This window comes from Microcaecilia unicolor, chromosome 7 (genome assembly GCF_901765095.1).
Source record: "Microcaecilia unicolor chromosome 7, aMicUni1.1, whole genome shotgun sequence".
NCBI lineage: Eukaryota > Metazoa > Chordata > Amphibia > Gymnophiona > Siphonopidae > Microcaecilia > Microcaecilia unicolor.
In genome coordinates this window covers 75412860-75425702 of record NC_044037.1, presented here as the reverse complement: position 1 = coordinate 75425702, position 12843 = coordinate 75412860, and the positions used below count along the sequence as shown (strand labels likewise).

The 12843-nt window shown below is 46.5% G+C and overlaps 1 protein-coding gene across 2 annotated transcripts in view; it reads right to left on the bottom strand.

The window, feature by feature from the left end:
• Positions 1-12415, bottom strand: part of APLN (apelin) — a 45876-nt gene extending 33461 nt beyond the window's left edge. For both annotated transcript variants that reach the window (XR_003942732.1, XM_030208715.1), the window contains exon 1: positions 11969-12415. Coding sequence is in view for 1 of the 2 variants with exons in the window: in XM_030208715.1 (XP_030064575.1) it covers positions 11969-12035 (67 nt within the window). In the remaining variant the exon portion in view is untranslated. The remainder of the gene's footprint in view (positions 1-11968) is intronic.
• Positions 12416-12843: the final 428 nt, after the last annotated feature.

Here is a 12843-nt window from a genome sequence, read left to right as displayed (position 1 = left end):
CACAGACCACCTCAGCGACTGTCTCAGCCTCCCCCCAGCCCTCTCTCCAGAGCTTTCTGCAATGACTGAACCTCCAGCTGTGTAAAGCTTCCATCAGCTGTGCCTGTATCCTTCCTTCCTCATCAGGTCCTGCCGGTTTCAACACTTGCTCTACTACACCTACCTACATATATCCAGAAACTGGAATGCAGCATCTAAATATAACCCTCTCTGTCCATCTGCTTGTATATTCTCAAAACTGGAGCTGAGAGGTTTGTTACTTCGTTCCATTGTATGCATGTCATTTCTGTGGCTGCATCAAGCATGCGGTGAAGGAAATGAACAGTTCTGATGCCAGGATCCAAAATCACATTGCTGGGATATACAGATGGCATTCACTGACAGTCCGAGAGCCACACACAGGTCAGGGTTCCAGGATACCCATAACGAATATGCATGTATAAAGGGGGAAATAAAACAGATTTCATTTCCAAAAAAGAGATAAGGGAAATAAGAAGACTCTGTCTAAATACACTTTCGTGCAATAATACACACAGCTGGCTACACCTATACTGTTATCCTCCCTTATCATTCACTAATAGCTCATTTTTCAAAGGCAGGATGTTGGATCTGGGAATTCAACAATAACGGCATTTGTAAACTTGGTACTTCTATGAGAAGACTGATGGCAGAGAATCACTATACCAGCATTTTGTTAGCCAGGCACTACTGGTAAAATTCTGACTGGGAGGGGCATTTTCGATATGACATCTAAATCTGATTTTGGACGTTTTGCCGAAAACGTCTAAAAATCAAGTGGTGAACATGGCCATTTTCGAACCTGAAAAACATCTATTTGTTTCAAAAATGGCCATTTCCTAGCCATTTTCTAGACGTTTTGTACTTAGTGCATCAATCTTTTTGGACCTTTTTCGAAAAAAAAAGTCTACGTGAAAAATGCACACAATCAAGCCACTGGGATGTAGGAAGAGCCAGCATTCTTAGAGGCAGATGCACTAAAGCTAAATGAGCCTTTAATGACTCTCCAACGAGGAAAATTTGATCCGTTGCATGCATCAAAGGGCTTTTACCGAGGAAGCCAGCAGCTAACGAAAACGGAATGGAGATGAGCAATTAGTGTGAAAACCCCATTGAAACGACATGCACTAACCTTTTCCGATTGCCTTTACGCAGGAAAAAGGCAGGAAATCTAACGAGAGGTCTGGACCACTCGTTAGGACAGCTCTGTGCCAGGAAAAATCATTAAGTAAAAAAATAAACAAACTTTGAGCCAATCCCAGCGCATTAGCAGAGCTCAAAGCGCTGTGATTGGTCCAAAGGACGTCAGAAAACACATAAATAAATAAAAATAAAAAAAGGATCGGGAGGGGGCAAGGGCGCTCATCAGGAGCGTCCTGTACGGACGGCCTTGCCCCCCCCCCCCCCGCTGCTCCCCACTTTCCGCCGCTCCCCCCACCCCAAAAAAGCAAAATTCTAGCAGCCCCTGCCCCCCTCCCTTCCTCACTACTCTCTCACCTCAGCTCCGCCTCCCGACATCCTCCGTCCTGTGCCCCGCCCCCTTTTGGGGTCGTCGCCGCCATTCCCCTCCTCCATCGGGCCCCCCTCCCTCTTACCGGGCCCGTGCAGCGCCTCTCTCCTCTGTCCGAAGGCGCTGCACGGGCAAGAAGAAAGCTGATGCCTGCCTTCGCCCAGCTTCGATGGCGCGTCTTTCTCCTGCTGGGCCCGCCCCTGTCTGACGTCAGTAACCTACGTAGGTTACTGACGTCAGACAGGGGCGGGCCCAGCAGGAGAAAGACGCGCCATCGAAGCTGGGCAAAGGCAGGCATCAGCTTTCTTCTTGCCCGTGCAGCGCCTTCGGACAGAGGAGAGAGGCGCTGCACGGGCCCGGTAAGAGGGAGGGGGGCCCGATGGAGGAGGGGAATGGCGGCGACGACCCCAAAAGGGGGCGGGGCACAGGACGGAGGATGTCGGGAGGCGGAGCTGAGGTGAGAGAGTAGTGAGGAAGGGAGGGGGGCAGGGGCTGCTTGAATTTTGCTTTTTCGGGGTGGGGGGAGCGGCGGAAAGTGGGGAGCAGCGGGGGGGGGGCAAGGCCGTCCGTACAGGACGCTCCTGATGAGCGCCCTTGCCCCCTCCCGACCCTCTTTTTTTATTTTTGTTTTGATTTGGGAGCCATGTGCTTGTGATTTGACTGTGTTTTGACTGTTTGTGGCATGCGCAGAGCAGCTAACATAACGCTTGGCTGCTCTGCGCATGATTTGGGGGCCGATTAACGATGTGTATTGTGATTCTTTGATACATTGTACGTTTCAATACCGATCTCAGCATGTGTGACTTTTTTTTTGGTGCATTTTTCGTTATTTTAAAATCGTTAGGGACTTTAACGATTTAGATTTTTTTACGTTTGGTTGCTGCATCTGCCTCTTAGTAGACTAGCCACACATCCCAGCAGAGTAGTGGGGCACCTTAGGGGGCACTATAGTACATATCACATAAAACATCCCAGGTACACATCTCACTCTTACCCCCTTATATTGTATGGTGAGCCCTCCAAAACCCACGAAAAACTTAATGTACCCAACTATACACAACTACAATAGCCCTTATGGCTGCAGGTGTACAGTACATTTTTGCTGGGTTTTTGGGGGCTGACACTTTCCACCACAAGTGTAACACTTAGAGAGGATTATGGGCCTGGGTCTCCTTCTCCACAGTGCACTGCACTTCCCACTACTCTAGTACCTCATGAGAGACTGCCAAAGCTAGTTTGCATAGAGTCCAGAGACATGCCTCCCACTCTCCTGACATAACTCTAGGCCAATGGCATTTTGCCATAGTCACTCAGTGACTTCAGAAGTAAACCAAGCCTGTCTCATTCTAACAGTCCTTTCATTTTTGCTTTCATGTATTAGCTCCATTTGATCCTGTAGAATTCTAACATTTTGACTCCTAAGTCACTATCAGGTTTGGCTGATGAAAGGAAAGGGAACAAACTAGTGCTCTGGTCACCGGGCCAAGCAGTCAAAATGGAAAATGATGGAAGGAAGGAGTCTAAGGCCAGATCAAATGATCTTACCTCCCCCACCCCTAAAGAAACCAAATTAGCACTCTGGTCCTTGAAAGGGGAACAAAGAAGAATTCCAAGTAACTTGAACATTTAGCTCTATGCTGCCTCTGTATTAAATGCAGAGGAACCCTGTGTCTGAACCTGCTCTACCTGACTTACCTATGTGCATTCAGATTGAAATGGAGTCTGCTGCTATTGAACATGACTATATCTTGCTGCCCTTCAGTTCGGCAGCTGGGCCAGCTCCAGCACCAGAGACTATTAGACTACAAACTGTTATCATAAAGGGATCTAAATCCAAATGCATCTTCAGGTTGACTGGCAACCTAATAGTGGGAAGCTACTACTACTTAACATTTCTAAAGCGCTACAAGGGTTACGCAGCGCTGTACAGTTTAACAAAGAAGGACAGTCCCTGCTCAAAGGAGCTTACAATCTAAAGGACGAAATCTGTGGTCAGGAAGTCTTCTTTACTGTAACATGAAGAACCATAAACTACTGAGTTTTACTTGTTGCTCACATTACTGTTTCATAACTTTCAAAGAAATGTCACTGTTACTATCGTAGTACTTCAATTTTACTCCCCCCCCCCCCCCCCCCCCCCCCCCACACACACACAGACACACAAATATACATAACTACCACAACATCATACTCTTCAGGATGCTTGACACTTACTCTCGATGCAGTGCTCAGCTTTGCTTCCTCAGCCCTTACAGGCCCGAATAAGTGGAGAATTCATTCACAGATTTAACTGACATCTCACTAGACGGTAGCCTACTCCTACCTGGCACCTCATCCATCATTCTCAAATAGTTTTCATGTCTGTTGGCAAATGACTTGTTTTCTTGTTAGAACAAGTGTTCTGTGACTTCTCTCTCCCACCTTTCCAAACAATGTTTTGTTCTGGTCGTATAATGACGTACATAAACATCTCATAGATATTGAGCGCCACTATGATAAAGGATGAAAGATGACTCCTGAATGTGCTAGGTCTGGAATGCATCAGGATGTGCAGTCACTCATGAGAATGGTCAGAATTGAATTCCACATACATCTATCCAGTCACTTACTCCTGATGATAACTCGTCTCTACTGCATCATATTTGGCGATATTTGCCAAGAAATGTTCGTTGGACAAGCTGATTGGCCAGTTTAGCTACCTCCAGTAAATACCACCAAGATGCGCAGCAGGGTACAGCTGAGAAAACCATATAACTTGACTTCAACATTGATTGCCCATGCATAAATTAACATTATAACAAAAAGAACAAAACAGGAAGCTTCAGCAACAGTGATAACTTGAATTTATGTAGCAACTTTCATCTAAAGAGAATTACCATGTGGTAATGGTAATAGGATTTGATATACCACCCTTCTGTGTTTTTCAATTGTAGCATTACACAACTAGACATGCAGCCACCACTAAGATGAATAGCCTGGAGGTACACTTTTAACACCTGGATTATATGTAATCTTCTAAACAGGGAAGAGGAAATGGAACAATGATTTTTATTGTATGCCTCCATGAAATCTGGGTAAAGTGAAACACAAGGAGATAAAGTAAGTAGCCCAGAGAATCAGTGATAGGGGAGCTTTAACAGACCTGTTGTTAGACACGCAGGGGCCCCTTTGGGGAGGGCTTCCCTTTTCAGGCTTTGCTTCCTTCTGCTTGAGATAGGATTAGGGCCTCCTGTGGCATGGAGGCCCAAGGCAATTGCCCTGCTTACACCCCTAACCCCAGTCCTGAGTCTTAAACTCAACTCCCAGAACTTTTCCTGGCTTGGACTTCAGTCAGTGCTCTTAACCATAGACCCCTCCCTCTCCAGTCTCGGCTAAGGACAGATACCATGCACATACCTCAACCAGGGAACCACTCCTGCAGAGTTGTTGTTTTTTGTTTTTTTTTTGCTGCAAAAAGTAAACTGAAAAATGGAAAAACCCGGGGAGAGGGGAATCATGCACCATACAAAGCAGAGCAGCAGTATGACAGATGTTATTTCATCTAAAATAACTCATGCATCTTTAAGCCATTTGAACAAATAAGTACTAACAGGAAAAATAAGTTGGCCTCAAATCAGAAAATGATCTCTTAGAACAACAGCTGATCCTCCCAGCTGCAGAAATGTCATAGAACCAGGGAACAAAAATGCAGAAATCATACATGCAATCACAGGACATTTTTTTTAAACCTGATAAAAGAAATAGAAAATGATCATTATGGTAAAGATTTTTTTTTTAATTTCACCCCAAAAATGTCAAAAAACTAATTTTCCATGACACGTGACAAAGATCTACCTTAGACTCCCAGAAAAAAACACTGACATGGATAAACTCATTGGAAATGGGAACTTATCATCAGGGGCTTAGCCAGATCTCGGTGTTTGGGGGGTCCAAAGCCCAAAGTGACTGGCACTCTGTTGACAGGTTGCTCCATGCATCTACCACCCTCTCTGGGAAGGTTACTCCATCTCGTATCATGACCTCCTGTTCTAAAACTTTTTTTCCAATGAAAAATGTTTGCTTCTTGTGCGCTGTACAGAGACATGCATGTACTTCAGAGGTCCATTGCTCCTTAAGTACTCCTTAAGTCACCACAGGAGGTGGTGGAGATGAAAACGGTAATGGAATTCAAAAATGAGTGGGACAAACACAAAGGAATCCTGTTTAGAAGGATCAGATCCAAAGAAGCTTAGCGGAGGTTAGGTAGGAAAACCGGTGCTGGGCTGACTTCTATGGTCTGTGCCCTTATTGAGACTGAGTAGATTTGGAGGGGCTGGAGTGGAGCTTTTCGGGTGCTTTGACAACAACTTCAAAAATTTTAGAACAAGGCCAGTGCCGGGCAGACTTCTATGGTCTATGCCCTAAAAATGGCAAGGATAAATCAAGAACAGGTATACGTATGATGTAACATTTCATACCATATGTAATGAGTTTACATTGTTGGGCAGACTGGATGGACCGTACAGGTCTTTATCTGCCGCCGTCTACTATATGTTTTAGGAAGACTCTGAACCAGTTTGCTGACTCTTCCATGGACAGCCTCTACTATTTCTGTATCCTACTGGTGGCACCCACACTCTTATTTGCAATAAGACTTCCCTCCTTTTTCCAGCTGGTGATATCTGTCCCAGGGCATCCTAGCATTTATCTAGTTCTGACCCCTGCCTTGTCACACTGTTTTATGAGCTTGAGTTCATCAAATATGATCACTCTGAGATCTCTTTCCTGTTTGGTATACATTCATATCCCTCCCCCTCCCCCCATCATGTACTGCTTCCATGGATTCCTGCCACCAACATCTCTCCTCTTTGATTTTTATGTATACAGTATCCGAAGGATACTCATTATAAGGGAGACAGATGTGGATTCCTGCAATATCTGAAAACTTTCCATCCATTGCACTAAGAATATGGATGTTCTATGTATAAGCTATCTAGGCTGGTATAAACAGCAGCCAGAAGGCAATGACAAGTCCATAATGAAGAGGGAGACAGAGAGGGGGATAATCGAACGGGGCACCCAAGTTTTCCTGAAGACGTCCTCGCAGGACGTCCCAGCGAAGGGGTGGGGAAACTCGTATTATTGAAACAAGATGGGCATCCATCTTTCATTTCGATAATACGGTTGGGGACGCCCAAATCTCAACATTTAGGTCGACCTTAGAGATGGTCGTCCCCGGTTTTCAGCAATAATGGAAACCGAGGATGCCCATCTCAGAAACGACCAAATGCAAACCCTTTGGTCTTGGGAGGAGCCAGCATTCATAGTGCACTGGTCCCCCTCACATGCCAGAATTCCAACCGTGCACCCTACGGGGCACTGCAGTGGACTTCAGAAATTGTTCCCAGGTGCATAGCTCCCTTACCTTGGATGCTGAGCCCCCCAAAACCCACTCCCCACAACTGTACAACACAACCATAGCCCTAAGGGGTGAAGGGGGGCACCTAGATGTGGGTACAGTGGGTTTCTGGTGGGTTTTGAAGGGCTCACATTTACCAACACAAGTGTAACAGGTAGGGGAGGGATGGGCCTGGGTCCACCTGCCTGAAGCACACTGCACCCAATAAAACTGCTCCAGGGACCTGCATACTGCTGTCAGGGAGCTGGGTATGACATTTGAGGCTGGCATACAGGCTGGCAAAAAATATTTTTAAAGTTTTTTTTTAGGGTGGGAGGGGGTTAGTGACCACTGAGGGAGTAAGGGAAGGTCATCCCCAATTCCCTCCGGTGGTCATCTGGTCAGTTCGGGCACCTTTTTGAGGCTTGGTCGTAACAAAAAATGGACCAAGTAAAGTTGGCCAAGTGCTCGTCAGGGACGCCCTTCTTTTTTCCATTATTGGCTGAGGACGCCCATGTGTTAAGCACGCTCCAGTCCCGCCTTCGCTACACTTCCAACACGCACCCGTGAACTTTGGTCGTCCCCATGACGGAAAGCAGTTGAGGACGCAAATTGGCTTTCAATTATGCAGATTTGGGCGACCCTGGGAGAAGGACGCCCATCTCCTGATTTGTGTCGAAGGATGGGCGCCCTTCTCTTTCGAAAATAAGCCTGAGACTGAACCAAAGAGGCTGATCACAAATATTTAATCAGTGTTAAAAGATACAGGAAACAGTAAACATGTAGCGATTCAAGACTATTATTCAAGCTTCATGCTAACGGAGGTGCCCTACACCTCCATTTTTGTAAAATGGTAATTGATAAAGGTAAAAGCATTTGGCATCTGTTCTCTCCCAAGCCTTGGAAAAGACTGTGGGCAAGTATTCAGATCTCAAGGAACCACCAGAAAGAGGACTACTCTACTACATTCTCTTGTGGCCAGATCTGGATTTCCACACCAGCCTAGTTGGCCTGTACCTAGGACAGCAATATTCTAGGGGTGTGGCAAAATGTTGAGACAGACCCAGGCCACAACCTGCACTCAATCGGCTCCATTAGATGGTGTACTTACAAGCCCCATTGAAGGATACAAGGTTCACAGCTCTAGTGAGTCAGATGAGATTTGGAGGTTCTTGCCAGTATCAGCCTCTCCTTCACATCTGCAGCTCTCTCATTGTGCAGTGGAAGCTGTGACATAATGGCTGGGCTGCTGAGAAGGGCTTCTGCCCTGAGCAATGTCCACCATTCCTAGGAAAGGGAAGGACTGACCCTAAGCGGGTAATCAAATAAACCTAACCTTTGAACCTTTGAGGGGAAGGGACAGTGACACCAATAGCATCTAAGGATGGGGAAAACATAACATTTATTTACAAACATTTGTTATACTGCCTTTCACCCCAAAGCTACATCAAAATGGTTTAAAATACTGAAATAGAAGATGGTAGCTATGGGAGGAAGAGAAAGGGAAAAGAACATGATGGACATGAAAAGGAAGCAACACCAGTACTCTCTCAGAGCCAGAACCTAGGCAGAGGCTGATTGGAATAGCCAGGTCATGACCACTTTCTCAAACTTAGCAAGGGAGGATTCCTGCCATAAGTGCAGTGGAAGTGAATTCCTTAGTAAGGGTCCTAAACTGGAAAATGCTGCATCCCTAGAGATATCCAGAGATAAGACAGAGGACAAGCCCAAGAAGAACAAAGGATGTGACTTGGCATACAGAAAGGAAGGAAATCAGCAAGATAGGAGGGTGCAACCATGAGCAGGGCACTATGGACGGGGACAAGAATGAGCATATGAGCAGAGACAGGGAGCCAGTGTTCAGACTGCAAAAAAGAGATCATAGGAACGTGCATTATGGATAAGTTTCACAGCGATGGACTAAACTAATTGAAAGCCCTAAACATAGGAGTGGACAACTTACGGCCCGGCCCAACAACAAATTTTATTTGGCCTGTATACAGATCTCCCCTCTTTCTTCCAGTCCCACGGGACTGAAGAAAAGCACTTGCCCAGCTCCAGTACCGGTGATGAGCTTCGGCATGAAGAAGACTTGGCACCACACGAGCGAAGGTTCTGCTTTTCCCGCCCCTTCTGATGCATTCTGTATATGCACAGAACACATCAGAGGGGGCAGGACAAGCAGGGTCTTTGCTCATGTGGCACCAAGGCTCCTCCGCTCCGAAGTTCATCACCGATACTGAGCCAGGCAGGTACTTTTCTTCAGTCCCGTGATACTGGATAAAAGAAGGGAAATCTGCTTACAATGAATGACAGAAAGAGACAGGGGATGATGTTGGGATTGGGGGAGGAGAGGAGATACAGAGGACAGCCAGGGCACATGGACTGTGGGGCAGGGAAGAGAGAGGGCGACCGCGACATGGATTGTGGGGCAGGGAAGAGAGAGAGAGTAACCACGGGTCATGGATCGTGGGGCTGGGAAGAGAGAGAGGGCAACCGCGGCACATGGATTATGGTACAGGGAAGAGAGAGTAGAACCAGGGCACATGGATTGTGGGATCAGGAAGAGAGAGGGCAACCGCAGGACACAGAATTATGAGGCAAGGAAGAGAGAGGGGAACTACTACAGTGCATGGGGCAGGTAGATGGAAGAGGTAGCAAGAAGGAGATTGAGATGCAGGAGACCATTGGGAGGGAGGGAAGGAGAGAGATTCTGGAGACCATGGGGGGTGGAAAGGGAGATAGGGAAGAAGAGAAATGAAGAAGGCTATATGTAGGTGGCACATGGATTTTATGTCTGTGGGGGGAATTTTATGTGGAGGGAGATAATTTTATGTGGGGGTGGGAAATTTTATGTTGGGGTAATTTAATCTGGGGACTTTATCTGGGGAGCAAGGACATTTTATGTGTTTGGCCCCGCAGGCATAGTGCTGACATTCATGTGGTCCTCTGTGTAAAAAAGTTGCCCTCCCCTGCCTTAACAGAACCAGTGGAAACCCTGTTATAGAGGCACTGCAGTAGAAGTGGCAAGAGAGAGACCAAGGCTTCAATGGTGTTTAACTGAAAGATATGCCTTGATAGCCCTAATAAGATGAACAGCAAAGAACTAGGAGCACACTACACCATTAATTTGTGGCTTTAAAGAGAGTGAGGCATCCAAGATCACTCCAGGAACTCGGACAGGTCTGGAACATAAGAGGAAAGCCATTCGTGACTGGCAGGGGAAGTCACTCACCACTCAACATCCCTTACCAGCTCCTGGTCCACATTTATCCAGTACATCAGTTTATCACATTCTATAACAGATTTATTTGCACTGCAGCTCTGTGACCCTGGGCAAGTCACTTAACCCTCCATTGCCCCAGCTACAAAATCTTAGCTTGTAAGTCCAGTAGGGACAAAACAAATACCTGTATGTAACATGTAAAACCCACTCAGAAAGGTGGTATATCAAATGCATTACCCTTACCTACCCTTACTATAGGATCCCCTACAAAGTGTTACAAATATCAGTTATAAACCTTAACATACCTCATTCTCTCCCTCCTAAGGGTTATTGCATGGAATAGATCACAAGCCCCTATCAATGGGATAAACAACAGAGCTCCAGTCACCCATGTAGGGGGCATAAACGGTGCCCCAAGGGAAGAACTAGTTTCTTCCTTCTGTATTTCTCCACGTAAAAATTGCCTGTGCCTCACTTGCTGTTTTCTTCCCTCTGTGGGTCTTGGTCTCTCATTCCTTCTGTTAAGGTAACTCCTCCTGAGCCTTTAAAGATGCTAGCATAGAGGCAACATGTAGAATAACAGGGAGAAAATGGGCAAAGCTTCTCTTGCCCTTTAAGGGGCGGCTGGTTCTAATAAGCCAGTTCAGCTGGGCATAGCAACTGGTAGCCTGGCTGCATGAATATTATTTTCACACAAAATAAAAGCTCCCTGATATAATGGTGTGTCGATTTAAATCAGCTCATTTGTTAGTAGAAATTGTTATAGGCTGATCGAATTAATATCAATATTAATACCATGTCAAGTAGGAGAGAGAAATTTGACATCAACCTCTGCAGAATGTAACCCTGGACTGCTCATTTTTGGCAGTGGAAGAAAAAAAAAAAGCCTGAATGCCTGTGGACCTGAATAAACTTTTCAAAGCAGTACCTTCATAAAATAAATAAATAAATAAATGCAGTTGCATCAATAACGAAGTGATACTGTTTTGATTTCAATGTCAAGCAGCAGGGTTTGCAAATCGGTCATGCACCCTGCTGATACACAGCAAACATGACTGTGACAGCCCAGGCAGGTGACTCCCCCTGATATATCATTAACCTGTTCCTCGCTCCACTCCCACCTTCCATACAACAACCCCCTGGCGGGGCACACAAAGCTTCATTCTCAAACCGACACTGCGAGAAGCGGCTGCAGAATGAAAAGGGCTCATTTCTTGCAACAAGTGCAGGGTCGCAAGTGGGGCACCGGCCATGCAAGCTTGAAGTCCTCCACCTCGCTGATGACAGCAGGTCCACAGAAATTGCAGCTTCATTCTACAGCCCTGCCTCTCTCAGAATACACCCGTGCAGGAATATTCATTATCCTCTCTATCAACTGCTATTCACGTTCCTACATCTCTTTTGCCCTTATTCCTCATCTCTCTGCTTTTAAAATGAGAGACACCGCAAAAGATCAGATGCATGTAGAGATGTCATATATGCACGCATAACATACATGCGCACATATTTATATAACATTTTATTAATTGCACGTGTGTAGGCGTGCTATGTATATATGCACATGCAATTAATAAAATAGAAACAGCAATGTCTGTGTGGATTTAAGTCAAGGCCAAATTATGCCAGCCTGCCACCAAGTCGAGAAATGCATGCTCTACTGCAGCAGGAGAAGCACGAAAACAGGTGATTTTTTTTTTAAGTGCAGAAACTTGACTGGTCACTAGCCCTGATCGTTAATAATTAACCGTGCCTACAGTCGCCTCCAACACCGAGCAGATCAGCTTTGAAAACTCGTGCCGTCGGGTTTCTACAACTTAGGACGGAGAGGCAAACTCACCTCCACAGACAGAAGTCAAGGTTAAGAAGAGCAGGAGGAGCGCCAGAGTCCAGAGCCGGAGATCCATGTCGGCGGTGCAGCAGTGCGGGAGTGCAAGCGGCGGCGGCGTCTGTCTCCAAGGCGCGCTCCTTGCAATAGGGGGGCTCGTCTCTGCCGGGAGGAGCTCTGCTCACTGCTCTCCCTCTGCCCGTGGCCTGCGTTTTGTATTGGAGCCGGCTGGCTTGGATCAGACCCCAGCTGGTCATGTGGTCAGCCGAGCATCGATGAAGGGGTCCTCCCCCACTCTCTCTCTCTCTTAGCACTCGCTCCACGATTTCAGGCTGAGGGATCGAGGGTTAGTGCAACAAAGCGGTTGCCTTTGACAAATAACTCGCATTGCACTGCAGCTTGGATCGCTGCCAGGAAGGTTTCCAGCTAGTTGGATGCAAACACAGGAAAGCTTACCTCCACCCCCCCCCCCTTAAAAAAAATATTAACCGTTTCCCTGCCTCATTTCCTCACCAGCTGTCAGGAAACTTTGGGAAACTCTGCTCTAGGCTTTTCTGATCTATGCGAGGGAAGCAATTACAAAAGCTCTCCTCCTGGGTGCCTGGCCCCCTCCCCCTATCAGATCTAGTGATAGAATGGTGCCCAGCCCAACACCTCCTGCTGCCCCAGGTTCCTGGTGCTATGATGCTTCAGACACAAAAAGTGATAATATTCATTCCCTAACTAGAAACGGTAAGGGGCTGCCCTCTTATTGCTGTATTATTATTGGTGTTTAGTGCCTAGGTGTTTCTGTAGCAAAGACCTCAGAGCATTAGAGTACAGTGGCATGTGATGTCTTAAGAATTGGCCCCAAGATTAGCTGGTGAACTGACCCCTCAACTCACAGG